This window comes from Schistocerca americana, chromosome 5 (genome assembly GCF_021461395.2).
Source record: "Schistocerca americana isolate TAMUIC-IGC-003095 chromosome 5, iqSchAmer2.1, whole genome shotgun sequence".
In the NCBI taxonomy this organism is placed as follows: Eukaryota; Metazoa; Arthropoda; class Insecta; order Orthoptera; family Acrididae; genus Schistocerca; species Schistocerca americana.
The window spans coordinates 688,049,306-688,075,905 of NC_060123.1; the positions used below are offsets into that span (position 1 = coordinate 688,049,306).

General features: G+C 41.0%; 1 protein-coding gene across 3 annotated transcripts in view; it reads right to left on the minus strand.

Moving 5' to 3' along the window:
* Positions 1–16,896: 16,896 nt before the first annotated feature.
* The window catches only part of LOC124615828 (UDP-glucosyltransferase 2-like), a 144,409-nt gene continuing 134,705 nt past the window's right edge, over positions 16,897–26,600 (minus strand). For all 3 annotated transcript variants that reach the window (XM_047143977.1, XM_047143974.1, XM_047143975.1), the window contains one exon: positions 16,897–20,112. In XM_047143977.1, coding sequence (XP_046999933.1) covers positions 19,824–20,112 — 289 coding nt within the window. In that variant the 3' untranslated portion in view covers positions 16,897–19,823. The remainder of the gene's footprint in view (positions 20,113–26,600) is intronic.

The window sequence follows — 26,600 nt, forward strand, 5'->3', positions numbered from 1 at the left end:
AAACTTAATTCAAGATCGGCTCTCTTACTTCCGCTGGCGACTCACACTCTACTGAAACTTGCATTACCGTTGTTGCTTTAACAGCAGCCGCTTCCTTCTCCCCCACCAGTACACTAATATCACTACTACTTTTACGAGCAGTGGCAGCTGCGTTGACCGCCGTTTCCAGCTCAGTTATCACTACTCTAGGTGCGTCGCTCTCTTTACTCTCTCGCACGTCTCCCATCGCTGAGTTATCCTTTTTGGTTTATCGTAGCGGTATTGTCTAGGTTTCGGTTTGGGCCGCCAAGGTGTCCCCACGCCCGGTGGGCCCCTAACAGGCGCAGCTAGTTGTTTTCCTGACTACTTTCGACAGACCTGTTGCTACCAGACTGCCGTGATGTATCAATCTGCTCCTGTCTACTATCATTCCTCCAAGGACCACGTACCATATTTACTTGATACAGTGTGTTAACTGTAAGACGGCAGAGCTGTGAGGGGAGTGCGGGGAGAGGAGGAAGCAAGCATTGGCTGGTGAGTGGTGAGGAGCCGGGGGGGGGGGGGGGGGGGGGGAGACAAGGCACGCCTACCAGTTGCAGTGCTTGCACAACAAATTGCTCGTCATGCTTACACGAAAGCAGACGAAAGGCTTGGAAGTAAAACTCGCTTTAAATGTTGTTCGTAAACGAAACTGAAATCGTTATGTACATTAAAATATATATATAAATGAATGTATGTATGTTTGTCTACTATGGGCTCAAAAACCATTTGGAAATGTACTGTAATATGAATGTGTTTCGAAATAATACAGTAACCAGTGGTGTTTCCATCCAAAGCTATACGGTAGCAGGGTAAAATGAAATATAAGGTAATTAGGGCGAAATAGGGGGCTGCTTCAAAGTGATCGTGAACAAAATATCTGAAATGGAAACTCACCTTTTCTTGCCAGGCGTTTGTGGTGATACGCCAGGATTATTCTTGGAAAACTGTTTGAACCTTCCAATGCTACGCATGCTTTATCCTGTGTATGTAGAAGCTCTCACTGAAGATTTGTAAATGGGGTGAAGCAATTTTTCCTGCTCTCTTTCCCTTTCGCAGCATTCAATCACACGCAATATAATTTTGCGAGCATCGCTACGTAATACTGGTTTCCTTCCAACCGTAGGCCTACCGGTAGGGGTTGTTGGCGACTCCTGAGATGGGCCAGCAACTGCCTCTTCACTCATTTTGATAATGTTTAGCACAACTGCACAATAAAAACACACAGAACAGTACAGCGCAAAGCAATAACGAAGCAGACGACAATGGCTACCTTGTACAACACAGTCAGCTACGTAATGTTGGCAGCAGTAGAAACTGCGTGCCTACCGAAGCCTCCCGACGTTTTCCGACTTCTACCGATTCAGGACTAGGGAGAGGGCTGCCATCTAAAAGTTTACACACTGTACTGGCCTCTATCATTTCTACAGTTGTTGTTATTGTTACAATAACCATTATTGTTATAGTGCTGTGGATTGTTATTACCATTATTGCCATGGTTATTGTTATTGTTTTGGTTGTGAGTATGGTGGTAATTGTTACCACTACCATGGCTTTTAACATTTTCGAGGCTATTCCGCCAACTGTATTCGTCTTCCACTTTCTCTAAAAACGCAGCAATTGTTCTCAAACTACTACCGATGTATCTCTTGGAGTCATCTAGAAGGTTCTTACACAGCTCCCAGACAGTCACTGATTCAGTTACCGATCGCGCAAATATTCCAATTTTCACAAAATTCTTCCATGGAGCCGCGCGTGTTTACATCAAGAATGCATTTTTGAACTCTTGAAGCCTCATGTTTGTTATATCAATGTTTAAGCCCCATCGCTTAGGCTCGTCAGCTAACACACTGATTACTGCACTTATTTTTCTCTTGTCTGTCCATGATTCCGGCAATACCCTTTCACAATTTTTAATGAAGTCTGTAGCGTGCAGTCCACCCTGCTTTTTGAGGGGATCGAAACGCTCCTTCTTCGCTAATATTTCAGCGCTATGTGCGTGGTATGACACATAGTGTTGATTTTCTCCTAATCATTTCTCTAACTCATTTATCCTTGTAACTACTTGGCAAGTGGTAACTGATAACGTTTCCACTTCCTGCTTCCTTTCATTACACAAAACCGATTGTTTATTTACTTTGGCACCTATGTCAGATACTAAAGTATGTAAACTCGTTTTTTTCCCTACATCCTCTTCTTGAGTTACTTGCACTTTTTCAGCTACTTTGCTCTCTATTGTGGGACTAACAGTTTCTACCAGTTCCTGTTCGGTTCTCCTTACTTCAGTTTCGAAACGACTATTTATGTATCCTATCTTTGTTTGGGCTTACTCCACGTCACGCTTCAGATTACCGATTTCGGTACTCAATGCTACTACTTCTGCTCCAATTTAATCTACCTAGGTGTTAACAATTCCAATATTACTGTTAACAGTTTTAATTGCTTTATTCTGGTCATCTATTTTTGCTGATTGAGCATCCATTTTAGCATTCATTGTTGCCAACTGGGAATCTATTTTACTGATTAACAAACTGAACAAATCTTTTATATTTCCGGAAATAGTGTTCATACCATACTTGCAGATTCTCTTGTGCCCATTTTCCCACTCTTGCTTGCTGTGACGTAAATTCTCGCTACTGCTCTTGCAAGTTGACGCACACGAGAAAGAAGTGTAGGGGCAGAGCACCTCTAACTTCTCGCAGCACAATAAATAACTTTTCAGCCAATTTAATATCCAGATTAACAGTCGGCGTAATTGAATACGAATGGGTTAAGACATTGGTGTCAGTTAGCCGTTATACAACTCTCTTCGTATCTCTTATTTCCAGGGTTTCTTTCATATGCGGTTGCTATTCAAATCGCGATTGCTCGGAGTTGAAAACAAATTTCTTACTGAACTATAGGATAAGTCTGTATATCTCATCTACAAATATTCGGTCCGATTCCACAGTTTGCTGTGCATCGTCACGTTGGCGCTTCGTCTGAAATTTCGTTATCTTACGCCATGCAGTTCTGTGGCACTGTTTGAAGTTATGCAACCATCCACTGCTTCCCTCTAAAGCACTGTAGTCTATGTAGAGCGCAATTGAATGTGCATAACGTAGTAGGTTGAAAGTTAGCTGACTCATTTGTCATTAAGATTGTCAGGTAGTTTTAGCCATAATGTGAATGAAGTTGTGAATTTGATAAATGTGCTCGACCTCTGTTGTGTTGATATAATCGTCCGTGTGTGTTGGACAGTCTGGCGATGTACTTTGTTTGAGAAGGATGAAAGCTGGCCTGCCGTATAGCGGAGGCAATATTATTTAAAAAGGGATTTTGTTCTAACATTTTACGAGGAGAGAAAAAGAGACTGTATGAGCGTAAGACTGATAAATCCAGTTGTTAACATAATCCAATTATTTTAGTATTTATATGTAACTCTGTAGTGTCTTATTGTTAGAACACTGTGTATGGTTAAAATTTGCTGCAGAAATTTTACAGTGAAGCACATGGATTTGTCTGATAGCTCAAATAAGTGTCTAGGAAAGCAGTTGTACACAATAGAGTTATTAAGAAATGTTTTTGCTTACTTGTCTAGGTGTGAGAAATTTATGAAAAGGTGTAATATTGTTATTCCTTAGTGAAGCAGAGTTATACTTGGAGTATTTGTTCTCAGTTATCAGTCGTAAAGTTCAATTTCTCATTTTTCATTCTTTACTTTCATGACTGTGTTTTGTATAACCGCACTTCATATAGCGATTTGTGTACGCAGAAGGATTTTTATGAAATTTGTTTAGATACTGTCTTGCATTACACATCGCAAGTACAGTAAATGAAATTTGATTTTTGTCAGTCTCATCATTATCCTAATAGCGATACGTTGCAGAGCAGACAAGCGTTCCCTGTGCACAGGTGTGCCAATAAATGTAATTGCCATCACAGCTCATGTCCACTGTAAAGCACAGTGACTGTAAGACTGCTTTTGTTAAAATATCAGTATCGGTTCTGACGCTTAATACCAGTAACAGATTTCCGTAAATTCCTATCTTGTGAATTTTCAAGTGGTTTTATCAGAAAGACAGATGCGTTAATTTTTATGTTATTTGCTCTGTAATTACAATAACAGCTATAGTACTGTGATTGTTTACAGGACTAAGATAAATATTAGCTATTTTTAGGACCAATATTTTAATTAAATAATTTGTTTTGCAGTCAGATAGCATATGTAAATTTAATTGAAAACGGGTTGCTTTCCCGCAGAATTGTTTGATATAACGGTTAGTCTGGATTTCCCATATATCAAAATACGTTTTACACATTTCTCAGATACCAACTAGACACTTACAAACATGAGTTTAGAAATATAACAACAAATTTTCTGCTGGCGACCTTTTCTGCCACGATACGTATTTATATGGTAGTCTGCTGATTTCTGCAGTCAGATAAAGATCTGTTCTGAAACCACAAATTAAAATTTCAATTATATGCTTTGACTTACCAATTACTTTCAAGATTTTTGATGCAAAAATTAATGTTGTTGTACTCTCCATGCCATTAGAGTAACACTGTTTGTTTTGCGTATTTATTGCCATTAAACAATATAGACTAATTTTCTGGAGAACAGCTAAAGTTTACTTGTGAAGGACTAGAAATTTTGTGTATTTTCTGCAATTTTGAACACCGGTTTCTCGTAAGTATTTTACAGACTGTATTACAAGTGAGAGTGTCTCATTTTATGCATTTGTGCTTAGAATAAGTGATTTTTGCGAGTGATATTTGCTATTGCTAATGACAACTCTCCTGTTAAAATTGTTCTTCTTTATTGAGTCTTGAAGTGTTTTATTGTTAGACAGACAGTGACTTTTTATGGTACATACTACTTTGTGTCCTTTACTGAAGTGAAGGTATTCCATTGCGACAGTGATATTATAAAAAGCTTGGATTTGCACGTATTCAGTGAATTTTGTGAATGATAATTTAAATAGTTTCTGTTTTCATTAATATTTATAGGAACTGATTTTAGTAGTTATCTAGGCAGTGCACATCTTCTGTGTGTGAGAGTTTCTTTCTTGTTTGCTGTGTTACTGTAACTGCATTGAAATATCTAAGGCTACCAGAGACAGGTCAAATGTCAGAGCTGCAGCTGATGCAACTTCTGGTAATTCTGTAGACAGAGAAGGCATAATTAAACAGGGATCCTCTCACAATATTGATTTAACTGAGACAGATAGGTCAATGCCTGACTGAATTGGTCAGGATAATTTGTCATTATTAGACATGGAGCAAAAAAGTGCAGATGGGGATTCTGCTTTGGAAACTGAGTTTGTAGGATGTAATTTGTCACAACAGTCATATTTCGTAGTTAAAGATTCAGGTTCTGCCTCCGTTACTGTTGACTCTACCCCTTCGCATAGTAATGCCAAAGATGGGAACAATGATATTTTGCAAAGTATTCTAAAGGTATAATCAGAGCACAATAAAGAACATGACCGAGAACTTATGAAGGTGTTATCAGAATAAAAGGAAGAACAGGATAGAAAATTTGCGGATCGTGATAGAAATTTGAAGAACGTGACAGAAGTGATTAATGAATGTGTTTAGAAAGAGACTAAGTGCTTCAAGGCTGAGAAGAAACAGATTAGGCAAGATGTACATGACGAGTTCAGCCCCCTAATAAATAAGACACATGCATCTAATGACTCATTTGTCTATACAGCGAATACCTCCATTCACACTACAGAAATCATAGGTTGTGAACCGGTTAGTGAGCAAAATGAATAGTATGAGGCTATTAGTAACCAAAATAAGGAAAAGATGTTGGTTGAAACCGACCATAATTGACGCTGTTGAGGAAATCAGTGTTTTTGACTGGATAACTATTACATGCCTGGGTCAGATGATGACAGTGAATTTGAGACAGATGTACATCCACGAGCAGTAGGGAACATAACTACTTATGTGGTAGTGGATTTTGGTGACAGTTTCCTTGGAGAAGCATTTTGCGACATGGATTCAGAGGAGAGACGAATAAGGTTTGTCCAGTTTCATGGTATTACATATACCTTGTTGGAAGAGAAGGCAGACATTAAGCCATCTTACAGTGTCAATTTCTGTTGGAAAAGTTTTTTATCAGCGGTATTAGACTCGCCTTGCCCTATTTCAGTTACGATTTAGGTAGTTTTCAGTAAATGTCAGGGATCAGCTGTCCATCACTTCCATTCCAACGAACCAAAATTGAGGGTGTTACTACTGGTAAAACTATAGAAGTTAAGAAACAGATTTCATTTGCCAAGGTCATCAGTTTTCTACCAATATCTTAATTGTGCCCCTTCGTTCTACGGAAAGGATACTAGGTGTTGATTTCTTGACCGAATACAAGGCTATTCTAAACTTAAACGATGCTAAGGCGAAAGCTGAAGTTGATGGCAAGTTAGCCTGTTTGCAGTTCGAGGATTGGCTTTGAAAGGGGAAGAAGAAATCAACTGTTTGAATTTTTTATTTTCGTCAAAATCACAACCTCCCACTGAACCTATCAGTCATAAATCCATTACATTTCGCGAAATGGAACAGTCTTTTGATATCTCTGAAATGATACATTAAAAAGTAGACAGTGTGTACAGAAAGCTTCTGAAGCAGATAGGCAAGAGTTATTGGATATCATGCAGTCACATTGTGCAGTCTTTGTGAACAAACTGGTACCATATGAAATTTTCTATGTGAATTTAAAGTCAAGGAGCACACGAAGTTCTTTGGTACACCTTATGCTATTCCATTGATACACGGGGAAAAAGGAAAAAATGAGATTCAGTGTAGGTAAAGGATCAATCTCTCTATGATGAATACATAAAAAAAATGGCTCTGAGCACTATCGGACTTAATTTCTGAGGTCATCAGTCCCCTAGAACTTAGAACTACTTAAACCTAACTAACCTAAGGACGTCACACACATCCATTCCCGAGGCAGGATTCGAACCTGTGACCGTAGCGGTCGCCCGGTTCCAGACTGTAGCGCCTAGAACCACTCAGCCACACAATGGATACATCAACTGGCGACAAATGCCTCCTCGAAATGGCCCTATTTCGTCTCTTATTTCATGGTGCACTCCACTTCTTCTACTGTCCCATTTCGGTAATAATTGTAAATGACTCTCTCCCCAAGTATATTCAAGTAAGTTTCGGAACTAGTTGACCTTCCACTAAAAAAAGTTGTTTTCCTAACTGGTACATATGTAATTTCCTATGAATTTTTGGTAGTTTGGGAATGATGTTTTTAGAGGTCTACTGTATTGATGCTATTTTGAAAATACTTGAAATTAACAATTCTCAGCTATTGACTATTCATGTTATAGAGATATTAATTGACAATTTCAACTGAATATGTATATTTTGAGACACTGGACACTGCATAAAGAATGACACAGATAGTGTATACTATGACATTTATGTAAAAAAAAAATACTGAAACCAAATGGTAAGAAATGATGTGATTATGATGTAGCTGTACTTTTGTGATGGAATAATATGTTGATATTATTCAGTATTGTAAATGGTTCTTATGCTCAGCAGTAATGAAGGAATAATATGTATTTTATTGTGATGTGTATCTGTGTGAAGACATGTTTTCAAGATTAAGTGTTTCAGGAAGCCAATGAGGAGCAGAAGATGATGTTATTGCAGTAGTGGCGATGTATGTGGATGTTTTATGGATTATTACTCCAGGTATCCAATTAGGGGTGTATTAACTTTACAGGTGCATTGTGTAACAGTGGAGTCAGGAACCAAAATACATTTAACATGAACATTTTTCTTTCAGTACTTTACTCTGTATGTATGTCATTGTGATAATAGAGCTACGTTGTGGCGGATACTGATCTTTGAATTTTCAGGAACTTGTATCTTGTTAATGAAAATATTGTTAACATCAGTAATGACAACGGTTTTGTAGTCATAAAGATACCAGTGAATTTGACAAATGCTAAGATGATGTTCCACCTAAGATTTTAGTTCCAATAGTATAAAAAATTGGCTGAAACATGAGTGACATTAATTGTTGTCTAATATGGTTTCCTATTCTGAGAGTGTGTTTACAATAATTTGCTATTTTGATGCTTACCATTCTTATTCCTGATGTTATTGTACATGACATATATGGTAGTTACCATTCTGACCACACAGATGAATTTACGTCATTTAAGAAACTGGATCAAAGTCTTTTCATTTATCTGAGAAATTTTAAAAAATGGAGATACGTATTCAAGACTGACATTTAATACTAGGTTGATGATCAACTCAAAGCCACATCTCAACTAGAATTGTATTGAAACAAATGTCTGTCTTCTTGCAGATGCAGATACTGTATCCATGAAAAATTCCAGTGTGTGCATGTAAATAATAAGCCACCAGCAATTCAAAAACAGCAATGATTTGATATTGTTGCGAACACATCCAGATAGCAGCGCGCATTAACACGTCACTCACGCGATACGAAGAACGGCTCTGGCCCCGGATCGAATCTGGCCAGCAGAGGAGGGCCATCGTGGATGCGGTTTTTAGGCGGTTTTCCACATCAGAGCAGGTGAATAACAGGTTATTACCCATGTCACAACTCAATTATAAGATTAGCAAATGTTTAGAATAACATTTATACACTTTACCATCGCATAACACCAGAATGGTGCTCGTCAAATATTTGCTCAAGAGCCTCGGACCGCACATATGCCGATCTTATTATTAACTGGTCGTCTGTGTAATTCAGTATTTCATGAGCCCCCAATGGACTATCTATAGTAAGGGCGTGATACGATGGCCGCCGGCCTCCAGGTGTAGATCGTAAGAAGTCAGCACCATTCAGAAGCTTCACGTTAGCTGTTCTCTGTATCGAATTGCTGCCACCCTCAGCTATGTAATTGCCTCACGAACTGTTTTTGTGTTGCCTGTGTGAGTGGATTATTTATTAACTGATTAATAACAGTAATTTTACTTTTATCTGAACGCCTTACGCAGTCAGAGACGTGATTCAATATGTTTGTTAAATGTTTTGATCGTCATTTTTCTTCTACTTACTGTATTTCATTACAACAGCCTTAATATAATACCAAATTCCTTGCTACAAACAAATAACGCGCATTCACAAATCCACATTACTTACATGTCAAAATTTACACCACAGCAGCTGATTGGACTCGTCGCGCATGCCCTTGAGTTGTCAACACTGGAAGACAAACAGTATATTATCATTCCCCCTCTCACATCCTGTAACTCCGCAGTTGCCGCGCCGCTTACCCCACTGGCCCTGAGGTGAGAGATCAGTTTTAAATAGCTCACGGCCGAATTGACCAACGTCATCTACAATTAGACGTATCTTAAAACATTACTGTCTCTCTTACGTATTTTTGTTTGTTAGTGATCAGAAAAACAACACTCTTAAGAATATCAAAGAGTGGCAGGACATCAAACAGGCCGACTTGGAGCAGGAGATGCACCACATAACATTTTAATTTTCACTGTCTATACTTCTACAAATAAATCTATAAAACTTTGTTAGCATGACCAGGAAGGAAAGATTGAGGATTCACACTCATACCAGTGGAAGTTCAAAAACGTCACAAAATAATTTTTTTACGTGTGAAATTTCATCATTTTTTACTTACTATTGGCTACATTTGTTACTATAAGTACACATTTCTTCATAAATAAGAGAGATTGTTTGTGAATTTTGCACAGCATATAAACCATACTTACAGGTCTATGAAACTATAGAATTTTTCAAGTCTGTTAAAAACTATGGGAAATATTGAGCTAATGAACTATAAAATTTGAGTTATTTCTTAACATGGAGTTTAAAATGTAAAAACCAAATCATTTTTTCATACATTAAATAAATTCTGAAGTTTCATAGTCCTTTAAGTATGGTTTGAATGCTGTGCAAAATTCACCGAAGAATCTGTTTTACTTAATGAAGAAAAGTGTACCTATACCAACAAAGGCAGCCAATAGAAAGTCAAAAAAATGATGAAATTTCATACTTTATAACTTTAATTTTGGATGGATATCTCTTATTTTCATATCTTTTGTTATGTATATTTCTTCTTTAGTGAGTTATTATAGAGAGGATTATATATCAGGAGAGAAGAGTTACACTGCTATGAGTGTCAATCCTGAATCCTTCCTGGTCTTGCTGACAATGTTTTCTGAATTTATTTGAAAAAGTATAAACAGTGGAAATTAAAATGTCCTGTGGTGCCTCTCCCGCCCCACGTCGGGCAGTCTGACGTCCTACCCACCCTTAAAGTTAGTTGACGTGCTCGGATTCGGGTGTTAGTTGCGAGATACATATTATTATAAAATACGACTGAGAACCACGGACTGCACGAATATTTGTTTGGGGCCGTCTGTGGCCCAGGGGCCTCAGTTTGACGACCACCGCACTAGAAGCATGCAGTTGGGGCACACAGATTCTGTTCTGACGGAAACGGCTGGTGGCAGCAAGGACATCAGACCACCCTCTACCACACACGTCGCCAAATGTAAAAATTAAAATGGTGACCCCATGGAGATACGGTATAAAGGCTAGAAAAAAGAAGTAAGTGCAGAATGAGAATTTCACTTTGCAGCGGAGTGTGCGCTGATACGAAACTTCCTGGCAGATTAAAACTGTGTGCCCGACCGAGACTCGAACTCGGGACCTTTGCCTTTCGCGGGCAAGTGCTCTAGAAAGTAGAGCACTTGCCCGCGAAAGGTAAAGGTCCCTAGTTCGAGTCTCGGTCGGGCACACAGTTTTAATCTGCCAGGAAGTTTCAAGAAGTAAGTGTTTTGTACCACTTCGTGCACAGCGGCAAGGTGAGGTGGGCAACAGAGTGGCGCGGCTACTGTTGTCGTAGGAAAGCTGGACAGGGGCAGAAATGATTAGTGTGCAAGTAACACAGTACGCAAAAGGTTTACTTACCCTTTATTTATCCAAGTGACGCTGATATCCGTCACCTGGATAACACAATCCATGCACTTTTGCGTGGTAGAATTAAAAATTTTTGCCGTTGCACACATTTCGCTTGATCGTACTTTTTGTAATAAGCATAGATGTGGAACTGAGTCAGATGCTTTTCGAAATCAAGAAATACTGCACCTACCCACCCGACTGACTTCATGCAAAGCTATCAGTACGTCATGTGAGAAAAATGTGAATTGGGTTTCGCATGATCTATATTTTCGGAATGCCTGCTGACTGGCATGGAGGTCATTTTGTTCGAGATATTATGTTTAAGCTTATGATATTTTCATCGATGTCACGCTTATTGGACGGTAGTTTTGAGGATCATTTCTTCTAAACCTCTTGTAAACAGGTGTGACCTGTGCTTTCTTCCAACTACTGAGCGCAGTTTTGATTTCGAGGGATCTACGATAGATTATAGTTGAAACAGTAGCTAACTCATCCGCAAATTCACTATAGGATCTGACAGGGATTCCGTCAGGCCTTAGAGCTCTGTTCAACTCTAACTATCGCAGATGTTTCTCAACACCACTGACTCTAACACATGTTTCGCTCATCTTTTCAGTGCTACGACAATTAAATTGGGGCAGTTCTTCTTGCTTTTCCTTTGTAAAGGAACTTCTTATAACTTCTTTCACCTTTTACTTTGCTACCATCAGTTTCTGTTCCAATCCCATTCTCGAGTGACTGGACATTAACTTTGGTGACACTAACAGGCTTTACATACAGTCATAATTTATTTGAGTTTTCTGGCAAATTATTTACACTATTCTCCTACAGCAGACCTTGAAGGCTCCACGCATTCCTCTCTTGACAGCCAAAAGCTTTTCATTCAGCTCCTCGCCGTCTATAGTCCTATGCTTTGTTTTACCTGTATTATTTATCAGTCTCTGTATCTTTAGAAGTTTCTTCACAATGGTGGTGTGCCAGGGGGATTGCTCCCATAATGATCTGGTCTACTAGGTACACATCTGTCCAGTGTGCTGTCAACTATTCTTTTAAATTTGACCCATAGTTCCACTGCGTGCTTCTACCCTGTGCTGAAAGTTTCAATTTCCTCATTGAGATATGACTCTAGTTATCTGTCCTCTGTATTTTGTTAATCATTGTTGTCAAAATAAACCGATGGTCACTGATACCAGTTTCAGTGGGGACATCCTCAAAGCGGTCCAGCTTATTTGTTGCCATTACATCTAATATATTTCCATATCGGCGGCGCTTTGGTTGAGATTGTGCATGATGTCGTTATCTGTTCCATGCTGCAGTATCTATTAGGCGCGTTAATAATCTCTTGTTTAATTTTCAGCCGAAAATAGTGTCTTTATTAATCCAGGTGCCCAGGTGCTACTCAGAGATTTCCACTTCAGCGAATTGCAAACCTGCAGCTTGCAGCGGGTCTCCATGTACGTCTTCCTGGAAAACCTCGTCACTTCTGTCTTCTCAGCGTTGGTTTTCAGGACGACTTCGATTTCGTTTTGGGCTAGGCCTCCTCTATTTCTATAATCTCAGCTTCCGAATCTGCCAGGGCATATGCATTTTTCACAGTTCTGTCCATTTAAATCTTAATTATTACATAAGAAATTATGTGATAAAAATTAATAGAACTTGTACTGGAAGTGCTGCAGTGTAGCAATATGTTTTCAAGTGAGTCACGGTACCCTCTATATTTATTGAATGCCGAATATGTTATGACAAACGTTCGTTAATTGTTTAGTGGAAGATAAGACAAAAATGCAGCAAATCCCGCAGAGAGGCGTTTCAATAACTGGGCCAATGAACTCAGTACGCTACGCGCGACAAATCAAAAACATAAAGCTGACAATGTTAAATACTCTTATTGTCGCATGCGTACCGACATCCGCCTAGCTGTCTGACTGGATCGGAAAGTTCCTAGCAAACAGTGCACCATTCATTGTTAACGGAGAGAAATCTGCAGACGTAAAAGTAACTTGAGGCGTACCCCAAGTGACCGTTATGAGTCCACTACTTTTCACAACATACATAGATGAGTTAGTGACAAACCCTGAATGTTCTGCGATAGTTTCCGCAGAGAATGCTGTTATATGCCGAGACGTTACTGCGCTAGAAAATTTTATGGAAATGAGCGAAGACGGCGATTGCCACTTGAGTCTCAGGATAAAGAAATAACTGCGAATAAGGGCTGTAAGACCCATTGCTGTTTGATTACACGGGTGAAGACTACTCACTGGAAGTAGCCACATCAATAAAATGTATAGGAGAGGCGTACGGAGTGACTGAAAGAACAACAACGACATAAAATTCATAGCACGTAAGGCAGATGCCACACTGGCATTCGTTGAAGGAATTCTCAGGAAATCTAGCCCAGACATGAAGGAGGAAGTCTCGTAAGCCTCTTGTGCCAACATCTGAATACTGATCGTCAGTGTCGGATCTATACCAGACAAGATTCATAAATAAAATAGAGAAGATGCAAGGAAGAGCAGCCACGTTTAGTTGCAGGTTCTTTTAGTAAACACGAAAGCGTCACAGACATGTTCAACCATATGCACTGGTACACGCTGCAAAAGAGGCGTTCTGCACCACGGCTTGGTTTACTGTTGGAGTTCCGAGAATGGACGTTCCTAGAAGAGCCAACCAAACTACTGCTTCCTCCTACGTGTATCTGTCGGGAAGACTATGAAGATAAAATTAGAGAACTTCGAACAGACACGGGAGGCCTACCAACAATGTTTCTTCCAGAGAACCAGTCGCTACTTCATCAGGAAAAGAAGGAAGTGAAAGTGGTACACAAACTACCCTCCGCCACATCCCGTAAGGTGCCTTTCTGACTGTAGATAGTGATGAAAATGTAGAAACTCTTGACTATGGAATTATTTCTATTGCTGTATATACAACACCTAAGTACTACTTCGAATACTATGTCGTATGTGTCACCTATTTTCATGCCTAACCCCACAAAACAAATGTAGTCTTTTCTGTTTCCATTATCATTATAAATACTTCCATTTATCGATGAAAGAAGGAAGTACAAAAACGTTCAGGGAAATTCAGGAATTCAGAAATACAAGTCGCTGAGGAATGAAATAAGCAGGAAGTGCAGAGAAGCTAGGACGTAAAGGCTATATGAAAAACGTGAAGTAATGGAAAAAGATTGTCGAAAGGACTGACAGCATATAGGAAAGTATAAACAACCTTCGGTTAAATTAAAAGCAGGGCTGGTGCCATTAAGAGTACAACGGAAATTCCAAATGCAGAGGAGAGAGCGGATAGGTGGAAAGAGTACACTGAAGACCTCTACGGCTAAAATGGTTCAAATGGCTCTGAGCACTATGGGAATTAACATCTGAGGTCATCAGTCCCCTAGAACTTAGAACTACTTAAACGTAACTAACCTAAGGACATCATACACATCCATGCTCGAGACAGGATCGGACCTGCGACCGTAGCGGGCGCGTGATTCAGACCGAAGCGCCTAGAACCGCACGACCACTGCGGCCGGCTGAAGACCTCTATGAGGGCGAAGATCTGTCTGATGTGATAGAAGGAGAAACAGGTGTAGATGTAGAAAAGATAGGGTGGACAGTGTTAGAATCAGAATTTAAGAAAACTTTGGAGGGCTTACGATCAGAAAAGGCGGAAGGGATAGATAATGTTCCATCAGAATTTCTACTCAGTGGCAACAAGACGACTATTCACTATATCATCTACACAACACCGAAGACTGGAAGATCTGACAAGTGCTAGAATTATCGCACAGTCAGCTTAACAGTTCATGTATCCAAGTCTTTTACAAGAATAATATATAGTAGAATGGAAAAGAAAATTGAGGATGTGGTAGATGACGATCAGTTTGGCCTTAGATAAGGTAAAGGCACAAGAGCGGCAATTCTGACGTTTCGGTTGATAATGGAAGCAAGACAAAAGAAAAATCAAGACATGTTCATAGGATTTGTTGACTGAAAGAAGCTTTCTAGAATATAAAATGGTGCAATATGTTCAAAATTCTGAGAAAAATATGGGTAAGCTGTGGGGAGAGACGAGTAATATACAGTACGTACAAGAGCCAAAAGGGAATAATAAGAGCGGACGGCCAAGAACCAAGTGCTCGGATTACAAAGGGTGAAAGACAGGGATTTAGCCTTTCGACCTACCGTTCAATCTGTACCTGGAAGAAGTAATGATGGAAATAAAAGAAAGGTCCACGAGAGGAAATGAAATTCAAGATGAAAGGAAAATCAACGATACGATTCGCTTATGACATTGCTATCCTGAGTGAAAGTGAAGAAGAATTATATGTTCTGCTGAATGGAGTGAACAGTCTAATGAGTGCAGAATATGGATTGAGAGTAAATCGAAGAAAGACGAAAGTAATGAGAGGTAGCAGGAATGAGAGCACTGACCAACTTAACATCAAGATTGACCGAACGAAGTAGATATGGTTAAAGAATTCTGCTACCTAAGTAGCAAAATAACCAATGACGGACGGAGCAAGGAGGACATCAATATCAGACCAGCATCGTCAAAAAGGGGGTTCCTGGCTAAGAGTGGTCTACTAATATCAAACAGAGGCCTTAATTTAGAAAGAAGTTCCTGAGGATGTACGTTTGGAGCACAGCATTGTATGGTAGTGGAATATGGTCTGTGGGATAACCACTGAGATGTGGTGCTACAGACGAATGTTGAAAGTTAGGTGATCTGATAAGGTAAAGAATGAGGAGGTTCTGCACAGAACCGGAGAGGAAAGGAGTATGTGGGAAACACTGAGAAGAAGAAGTGACAGGATGATAGAACATGTTTTAAAACAAATGAGATAGATCAGTTCAATGATCCATCAACATAGCACAAAGAAATCTTTTGTTTGAAAGAAATGAAGTTAATTTATTAATTAATTTGTTGACACTGTTAATATCTGCAGCCATTATTTCACATTTGGTGTTTCAGTTATGTTCACCATGTGCACAATAGTAAATATTATTAATCTTCTGCAACAAAAAAATTGGTTCAAATGGCTCTGAGCACTATGGAACTTAACTTCAGAGGTCATCAGTCCCCTAGAACTTAGAACTACTTAAACCTAACTAACCTAAGGACATCACACACATCCCGAGGCAGGATTCGAACCTGCGACCGCGGCGGTCGTGCGGTTCCAGACTGAAACGCCTAGAACCGCTCGGCCATCCAGGCCGGCTCCTCTGCAACAGAATTTTTTTTTTAAACCAAACATATTGTAACTACTAATATTTAGTATCGTCTGTAGTCAATGAAATAAATGTCAATTTTTTGATTCTCTACTGTTTCATATGAGTTATATGGTATTTCCTGGTGCATATTTAGGCTATTTACCTATTTACAGTTACACAGTTGTTATTTATCATTACCATACTATCATGTTAGCTGTTGTTTTCGTATACCCACTGTCAAACTACACTTAATTGGAAATTCGTATTATGGTCATCCAGTACCTACACAAGAACCAGGGGTACACAAAAGAATAGCAAATACAAAAGATAAGTGATGTCATGAAAATGTGTGCAGTTAAAGAATTACCTCTAGTTTATAGTTTACTTATCATGCCTAATACAAATAACTAAAACATGTTTGATTGAAACGTAATAATTGTTCACTGTGAAAGTTCATTTACTCTCATATGTAATGAAAATAATTTATTAATATTGTTTAAACTAAATATATGACTTTTGTGACAGACAAATATATACTGCATTTTCCATTTTTTAACTTCTTATTTATTTGAAAAAAAAATACCAAGATCTCAAGGATGTGTTGATAATGGTTTAACGATGTATGAACAGTTGTATTATATGACAATGGACTACTGAATCCAATAAAACAGAGCTCAGCATTCTCTTTGAGAGGTCGGATTCAGGTCTGAGACAAAATCAAGGAGACAGTTTCAATAAACCAGGAAGTTGTAATTATTATAGTTTTTAATTTCTTTGCTGGAATTATACAACCATAAATTGTATGTTCCTACATAATCAGCACTGAAGAGAAAACTGAGAAAATTCTTTTTATGTTGAGGGAGTGTACAACATTAAGGAGAATTGTATCACGTGTTCAGTATTGTTGTTTGGAGCTGCAGACATTACATTTCATACTTGACGCACAAGTACTTGTTTTGAAACGGTCTATATTTTTCTTAAATCCAGTATTTCACATATATGGAATCTCATCTGAAGTGGATAACAAAACCCTGGAATTAAAAATCTCTGTGGTGCGCTGAGATGACTGTTTAACTACTTGCATAAGAAGACTTACAAATTTGATACTACAATTTTGATCTTATGATTGGTTTTCAGTATTTACTACATAGTTTTAATGTCATTTTCAAGATGAGAGCATCAAATGGCTGACGTACTTGTACCCAAGTTGGAACATTTTTTAGTTTCATTGGCCACATTCACTTTTGTTAAAAGTTTCGTATTATTATCACAGCAAATTAGTGGATCAGCTTTCAGTGGGCTCAAGAAGTGGAAATGTACAGAAAAATTTCACATAGTCTACCAGATATTTCTTCAGCGTGGTTCATCCTATTAATTCTTAGCTCATCGTATAGTGCGATGCTCATGTGCTCACATGAACTGCTGCCAGCTAGACTTTCGTTAAAGCTTCTGGTGGGCGAGAACAACCACAGAGATTTTGACACCCACAATGTCATATGATACGAGTTTCGTTCACGTGCTGCAGGTAGACAGCTGCTGTGTAGCTACATCCGAGAATGGGGCTCACATCAGAATGACACGTGGTGTTAAGTCTCAAAGCAAGTGGTATCTTCTATTAACACTGTATAATAAGCAGGAAAACTGTATAGAGTAATTAGCGTAAGACATTTTGGAATGTACACCTACTCACTCAACACAACAATACACACATTCCTGAGCCTTCCATTGCTGTTCGTTCTTCACGTGGACTGAACAGCAACTGTGATCAATATCTTACCACCACTTCTGGAAATGAACATTTTTCGTCTTATTTAGTTACTTGTTACCTTCTTCGTTTTCACACAACGGCTTAGCCACTTCTTATACAGATTCACAATATTTATCTTGACACTACAACTTTGTATTGTATATGCCTTGTGCGTCATTCCACTCTGATTCAAACACATATTGAGGTAATGTCCTTTCGTGGTTAAATGCTTGTATTTTGCTGTGTGTACAAATATTACAGCAGTGCTACAATTTCGATCAGTATATTATTACAGAGAGCACTTTGTGAACTCTTTGAAATAGCAATGAAACGTAATTGAAGCATATCGAGAAATAAGAGCAAGTCTACGGCATTCAAAGGCTCACAGCGTTTAAGATGCAAACTGATGTTAAAAGAATTATTGAACAAGTTAACATCTTCAGATTCTTGGGCTGTGACATACTACAGCTCGGCGACGTGGATAATGAAGAAAAGATTTAGAGATTTAATGTGATGTTTGGTGCTATCAAAAGTACGAAAGGACACCATGCAAAAATTTTGTAAAGTTATTGCAGTTCACTGTGGACTGTATCAAAGTTAAAACTGGACTATGAACTCTAGCACACATTAGCCGACTCAAAGCAGCCGACATGAGATTGTTGAGAACAGTCCAGGCAGTAACAAGACGAGGCGAATGAAAAACGAGATCATCTGGAGGAATGTAGGAATTTACAATTTAAATGAAAGGATTAAGGAATGGAAAGAACATATAGAAAGAATGAGGGATGAACGTGGTTTAAAGCAACTGCTGCAATACCTTTCTATAGGAATAATGAACGTTGGTAGACTGAACAGAAAATGACTGAATCAAGAAGTTGCAAAGCACCAATTGGTCTAATGCTTGAGGGAGACCGTGAAGAAAAGAGAGAGACTCTATACTCTATTCAGATCTGTACATCAACGCACGAACAATGATCTTCGTTTTTAGGGAATGTAAAAAATTCATTAACTGTAAATCCAAAAATATGGAACTTTTTGAAGTAATTACCTTTGTGGAAGATTTTTGCACAAAAATAAACATATTTCTTATTTTTGTTGTCTTTTTCTTGTCACTCTTCATTTTCTATCCCTAAGTACACAGTGTGCGGTTCGATACTGAGTCCATTGTAGAGTTAGAGTCTTCTCAGCAGAGATGGTAGTGGAGCAATGGGCAGCTGGACTCGAACCAGAAACATTTGGAAGGGTGGGATTGTATGTTCCATCATTTGTGTTACAATCGTGCGAAAACTGCCGGAAACCTTGGAACAGAGGTATTGAACTATATTCAGCATTCAGACAATATGTCTCAGATTATATATATATATATATATATATATATATGACGTATGTGTCATGTGTCTACAGACGGAAATCTATGACTCGCTCTATATGTAATGTGTGCCTATATCGCTACCGATTGCAGCTGTTGCGATGGATAGCGACCACTGTATTAGGATTATTTATAACTTTTTTATTTGTTTTTGACTTTTACTCCTCAGTTGAAATGAACAGAGCGATTCGTTATGCGGCCTATTGCACAGTCAAACGTCCCAGTATCAGGCAGAGGAATTCTCGACTGGGAAAAATATATTTGCCACGCATTTAAAACGAGATGATACGCTGGATGACTAGTGAAATCTATTTATGCGTATTTCCGAAACATCACACGATGGAATGCAAAGCATTCTTTAGACACGTCCCCAATCACACCATCAGACATTCTTCAGAATCGACTGCGTTCACGTAATTGTTCCTCTACTATAGATAAGTTCACAGAAGTTTCGCAACAGGAACTACGGTTATTCACTGTGCCGGGACCGGGCCTTTTACGATCGAAACCGAAGTTGTTTCGCAAAGGTGCTAACCCGTGAAGTTCTCGAGGTAATTGTTATGTCGGTTTTAATTTGACGTTTTTCTCCTGCCCTCGTAATAAGACCCGCAGCACTAGTTTCGAGAAGAGGTAGAGCACTGATATGACGCAGCACGACCCAGCCAACACGAAGGCGGCGACATCTATGAGCAGGTACTGGTACCAGGCCAGGTCCATGGCGGCGGACCTCAGGTGCGGCGCCCCCTGGTGCCTGATGACGTACTCCACCCAGTACACCGCCTCCTCCAGCGGCGGTCGGGGGCGGTCCCGGAACAGCTGCGACCGGTGTTTGGCGCGTTCGCGGAACCTGCAACAGAACCAACGACCTGAGCCCCACACAGGAAACACCCTATCGTCTCCGTTATACTTGTTTTGCATAAGTTGGAATATCACGAAATTACAGGTAACTCTGAATAATGATACTTTTCACATTTAGAAAGTAGGAAACAGAAAGTTCAACAAACAGGGGACAGAGGTGAATATTAGTGCGGTGCTGTAGATTGAGAGAGAAAGAGATGGATAGATAGCACACAGTTCTGAGTCCATTAATGTTTTAACACATTGTACACTACTGGCCATTAAAATTGCTACACCACGAAGATGACTGTCTACAGACGCGAAATTTAACCGACAGGAAGAAGATTCTGTCATACGCAAATGATTAGCCTTTCAGAGCATTCACACAATGTTGGTGTCGGTAGCGACACCTACAACGTGCTGACATGACGAAACTTTCCAACCGATTTCTCATACACAAACAGCAGTTGACCGGCGTTGCCTGGTGAAACGTTGTTGTGATGCCTCGTGTAAGGAGGAGAAATGCGTACCATCACGTTTCCAACTTTGATAAAGGTCGGATTGTAGCCTATCGCGATTGCAGTTTATCGTATCGCGACATTGCTGCTCGCGTTGGAATATGGAATCGGCGGCTGCAGGAGGGTAATACTGAATGCCGTGCTGGATCCCAACGGCCTCGTATCACTAGCAGTCGAGATGACAGGCATCTTATCCGCATGGCTGTACCGGATCGTCCAGCCAGGTCTCGATCCCCGAGTCAATAGATGGGCACGTTTGCAAGACAACAACCATCTGCACGAACGGTCTGACGACGTTAGCAGCAGCATGCACTATCAGCTCAGAGACCATCGGTGCGGTTACTCTTGAGGCTGCATCGCAGACAGGAGCGCCTGCGATGGTGTACTCAACGACGAACCTGGGTGCACGAATTTTTTCGGATGAATCCAGGTTCTGTTTACAGCATCATGATGGTCGCATTCGTGTTTGGCGACATCGTGGTGAACGCACATTGGAAGTGTGTATTCGTCATCGCCATACTGGCGTTATCATCCGACTTGATGGTATGGGGTGCCATTGGTTTCACGTCTCGGTCACCTCTTGTTCGCATGGACGGCACTTTGAACAGTCGACGTTACATTTCAAATCTGTTACGACCCGTGGCCCTACCCTTCATTCAATCCTTGCGAAATCCTACATTTCAGCACGATAATGCACGACCGCATGTTGCAGGACCTGTATGGGCCTTTCTGGATAGAGCAAATGTTCGACTGCTGCCCTGGCCAGTACATTCTCCACATCTCTCACCAATTGATAACGTCTGGTCAATGGTGGCCGAGCAACTGGCTCGTCACAATACGCCAGTCACTACTCTTGATGAACTGTGGTATCGTCTTGAAGCTGCATGGACAGCTGTACCTGTACACGCCATCCAAGCTCTGTTTGACTCAATTCCCAGGCGTATCAAGGCTGTTATTACGGCCAGAGGTGGTTGTTCTGGGTACTGGTTTCTCAGGATCTATGCACCCAAATTGCGTGAAAATGTAATCACATGTCAGTCCTAGTATAATATCTTTGCTCAATGAATACCAGTTAATCATCTGAATTTCTTATCAGTGTAGCAATTTTATTGGCCAGTAGTGTATATAAGCTGTCGCGTTACCGTGGCGGACAAGTCGCACACAGATCTGCTGATGCGATACAGCACTTATACGACAGCACTTGTACAGCTCAGCACGACGCAGCCAGCAGGAAGGCGGTGACATACATGAGCAGGTACTGGTACCAGGCGAGGCCCGTGGAGGCAGACTTCAGGTGCGTAATGCTGGAGGGATTTCCGTGTAATATATTTGAAAACTCCTCGGTTGGTTTTCGGAGGCATGTGCCACCGGCTGCCCACGCACAGATAACGCAGTTCCTGTACTTGGCTGGCCGGTGGTTTCGCGTCCGCGGAGCTGTCAGCTGACAGAGTTTCAGACGTGTTCCATCAGGTGTAGATAGGCAGATTCAGTGATCTCTATGCTACCTGGATGTTGAACTTCACCCATTCTATCGTGCCAGCCATAGATGCTCATATTTCGTTTCTTGCCAAACTACAACATGGCTTCTAGGAAATGTCACTAGAACAGAAAAGAAAATACTTTTCCATTCCTCTCCCTCATAAGCCTATTACTTCATATGTTGACATAAAGTTCAAAACAAGAAATCAGTGTGCAATTCTTTGTCACATGCAGACCGATGGAAATTTGTTTGCCAAACTACAGTATAGCGGACGATGCATAGCACGTGTATTTGCAGACACGCGGCAGTTCTGTATTCAGAGACCAGAGTTCTACATCCAGGTTGTATAGAGATCACTGGGCGAATTTGGTGGCCAAAAGTCAACGAGACTTCTTCATCATCATGCTCGTCAAACCACTCAATACGACGACGTTTCTCTGTCCGTTTTCGTACACTCACTAGCAGTGGCCTGTTCTCGTCCAGACACGTTTTGCTTTGACCATAGAGTTGGCGCATAGCTGCGCCCCTCCTCTGTACTTCCACTGTCGGAGTGTGGCACGGAACTTAAAGTTCCACCGCCACACCTTCAACGTGCTAAGCTGGGCTGTTATTCAGCCGTTGCTTTGAGTCTCCTCTCACTTGTCCACCGAGGCAGTTGGACCGGATCTGAACCGGTGGCGCTGTGCGTTAGTAAACTGCCACAAGAAAAAGTCAAATCACTCTATGATGATTGTGGCCTTGCGGCATGAACAGTTATCCAGTTGCAAGAGGTAGCTGCCTTCGGGGAATACGTCAATCGTGAAGGCACCAACCTGGTCCCCAACAATGTTTGTTATGTTTCATATATTTATATACATACTCGGCAAGCCGCAGTTCGGTGCATCGCTGAGGGCATCCTGTACCACTACTAGACGCTTGCTTTCGTGTTCCATTAGTAGACAGAGAGAGAGAGTGAGAGAGAGAACGATAGATAGAGAGAGAGAGAGAGAGAGAGAGAGAGAGAGAGAGAGTGAGAAACGACTGTCTATATAGCTCCGTATGATCTCTTCTGGTAGCTTATCTTCGTGGTCCTTACGCAAAACCTATGTTGGCGAGAATAGTATCGCTATGCATGCAGATTCAAACGCTGGTTCTCTTATCAATAGCGTTCCTCGAAAAGAACGCCAACTTCCCTCCAGGGTTTCCTGTTTCAGTTCCCGAAGCATCTCCATTACACTTGTATGTTGTTCGAACCTATTGGTAAGAAATCTAGCAGCCCGCCTCCTTTAATCCGACCTGATACTGATTTCAAACACTTGATCAGTAGTCAACAATACATCGCACTTGCGTCCTATATATGGTCTTTACAGACGAACCACACTTCCCTGAAAGTCTCCTAATAAACCTATATCGACCATTCGCCTCTCCTACCACAATCCTCGCATGATCGTTCCATTTCATATTGCTTTGCAATGTTACGGCCAGATATTTAAACGGCGTTCCTTCGATCTGCGCCACATTCCCCATGGAAGCCCAAGAGAATGTCCCACATAGCACAATACTGCCACGTAGGGTGAACGGCCGCGGCGCAGTGGATGTTTCGAGCAGTCATTCACCTGCATCGTAACATACCCAGACACCAATATCAACCTGGTGTAACAAAAACGCCATTCATTCCATCAGGCGACGCATTTCCTTTGATCCACATTTCAATGTCGATGATTCCGTGCCCACTGAAATGGTAATTGCCGATGTCACCTACTCATCATGGGAATACTTGAGGTTCGCCTGCTGTGGAACCCCATGTCCAACAATGTGCTCTGGACGGCGTTCTGAGAAACACATTTGCCTGCACCACCATTGTAATGTGTCGCCGTACTTCTCACAGATCACATCATACCATTCTTTACTTCAAGCCCCCGCCCTCCAAGTTCGGTGCTGACGTGAGGACATTCAGCACTTTGTCACATACTCGTACAGCCACATTCCACAGAACCTCACGACAGTAGTACACGAACAGCAGACCAGCTTCGCCATCTCCGACATGCCTGTACCCAGGCGCCGGGCCACAACAATCAGCCTTACGTCACTTTGGGTTTGCCCACTTGCTGTCCATACCGTCACTAGAATGATTCCCCACTCGCCTCTACTCCACTTATATACTCTCCTTATCTTGTAACTTTTGTAAGAACCCCTCACTTTTACTAAAATATTTCAGTTTAATCAGTGAGTCCGTAGAGGATGGTATAAGAGGCGTACAGTGTAACTGTCCGTGTTTTTGCATCTGAGGTTTGCGGAGATTAAGGAAACCCATCCTTGAACTGTCTTAGTCAGTTCTCGTGGAGGATTCTTTGAGTCAGCCAGTCAGGCAGCAACAGCCGGCCGAGATGCACGCAGCAACAGCGAAGTAACCTTTCTTGTGACTTTTACGAGTTCCTAACCATAATCGAATTTTATAATATCATATCTGTGCTTTAGTAGTTTACTTTCTTGAGTTTCTGCGTGTTAATTTAATATCTAATACCCACAGTTCTCGCGTTTTCGTTTGCGTCGGAAAATAAATCGATTTTCTGACATATTACAAGTTCCTAATCAGGAGAGAATTATATGATTTCGCCTCAGTACTTCAGTAGTTAGGTTTTTGAATCTCTGCGTATTAAACTAATGGACTAGACACAGTGCCGATAGTCCGATTATCTGGGTAGTTTAGTTTTCCACGTGCTTTAGTACGGATAGGGACTGTGATTGTTGTGTGCGGATGCGAGCAGAGTTGGTGACACTTCGCTCTCAGCTCCAGGCTGTACTGGCTTCAAATACACAGCTTGAGACTGAAGCAGTAGATGGGCACCACTGTTGTGGGCCAGCCGTGGAATCCAATAGACGTCAAGTCCGTCAGAGTCCTCCCATCGACAGGCAACAAGCGGTAAGGTGACGAAGAGCGTAGCAGCAAAGGAATTTCTAAGAAGATCAGTCATCAGGAGTCGGAGTATGCAGGACCGATGACTCGTTCCCGGACTAGGACGACGTAACACCGAGACGCCGTTCTCTTAAGAAGGGAGCAATATCGCAGAATAAGCTGAGTAACACAGTCACTGTGGTGTAGTGCTGGACTGTTGCACGGAGGGTCGTGAGTTCAAAACTCACCTGAACTGTAAAATCTTAATTTCTATATTCGGTTCGAGGACATTCTAGAAGTATACACAAATTTGAGAATCATTGTACTGGAATGTTCTGTAACTGAATAAACCTTCGTTAAGTGAAGTTAGTTTTCGTCATTCATCTAATTACACCTTCTTCTACGTGACAATATAAACCAATGATTCGTCCTGGAATCAACTTATAATGTATTAAAAAATGTTCAAAAACCAACAGCGATGCGTTTCGACATCACATGAACAATCGATAGACCAATTGCGCTGGATGCAAGGTACTTTGTGAAACAAAATTTTTTCTTCAAGAATATGAATTTGGCGCCCCATGAAATTGTGCCGTACGGGGCAGATACCCCGGTCTGCCCCTCTCCCTCCCCTCCCCCCATAGATCCGGGCCGTAGCTCGGCGGTCGGCGCATCTGACTGCCATGCGACGCACCCGGGTTCAGTTCCCGGCACTGCCAAGCGCTGTCCTCTGGTGGGGCACAGTCAGCCTAGAAGCTGCAACCGAGGATCTACTCAAAGCCGACATACCCGACAACGGTCGGGAACACAGTGTGCGCACCCCGTGCCCCTTCATGTTGTTGTTGATGTTGCTGTTGTGCTGTTGATGCAGATCTCGATGGTAGTCTGTCCTGTGCAAACCTCTTCATCTGTGCGTGGCTAGCGCATCCTACATTTACTTCAACCTGTTTACTGAAATTCAAGCTGGGACTCCGTCTATAATTCTTACCCTCACACACTTACTTCCATTTTCAAATTGACCGTTTCTTGTCGCCTGAAAATCTGTCCTAACAGCCTATCCCTTCTTTTTGTCAAAATGTGCTATAAATGTTTGTTCTGTGCCACGTCATCTCGTATTCGGTGGTCACCATCTAATCTTCAACGTTCTTCTGCAGCGCCGCAAATCGAAAGTACATGAAACCCATTCGCAACTGCGATTATGGAAAACCATTAGTTGTATAATGGAAATACGCCAATGAAAATTTATGCAGGACCGAGACTCGAAGCAGGATTTCCCGCTAATCGAGAGCGGTCGCTTTGCCATTAGGCTATACGAGCACGGCTCACGCGAAGAACCAAACTTCGATACGAAAAAAACCAACTGTCTACAACGCTTACTTCTGAAGACGGTTTTATTGTGTGAACTTGTGTGCTTTCAACTTGTTCTACAGCAAGTCTTTTTCTCGCCAGCGGCTACATTCCGAGAGTGATAATTTATGGAAACTTGTGACAGCACTAACTCTCATTTATTTGTTCATTTTCGAACGTATGTTCGTCCAGATTATCCCGACTTCCATTTTCTGTAGCTTCCCTATTGCCCCTTTCGTAAATCAGTTCCTTATTAGGAGGTGAAATACATGCTGTAA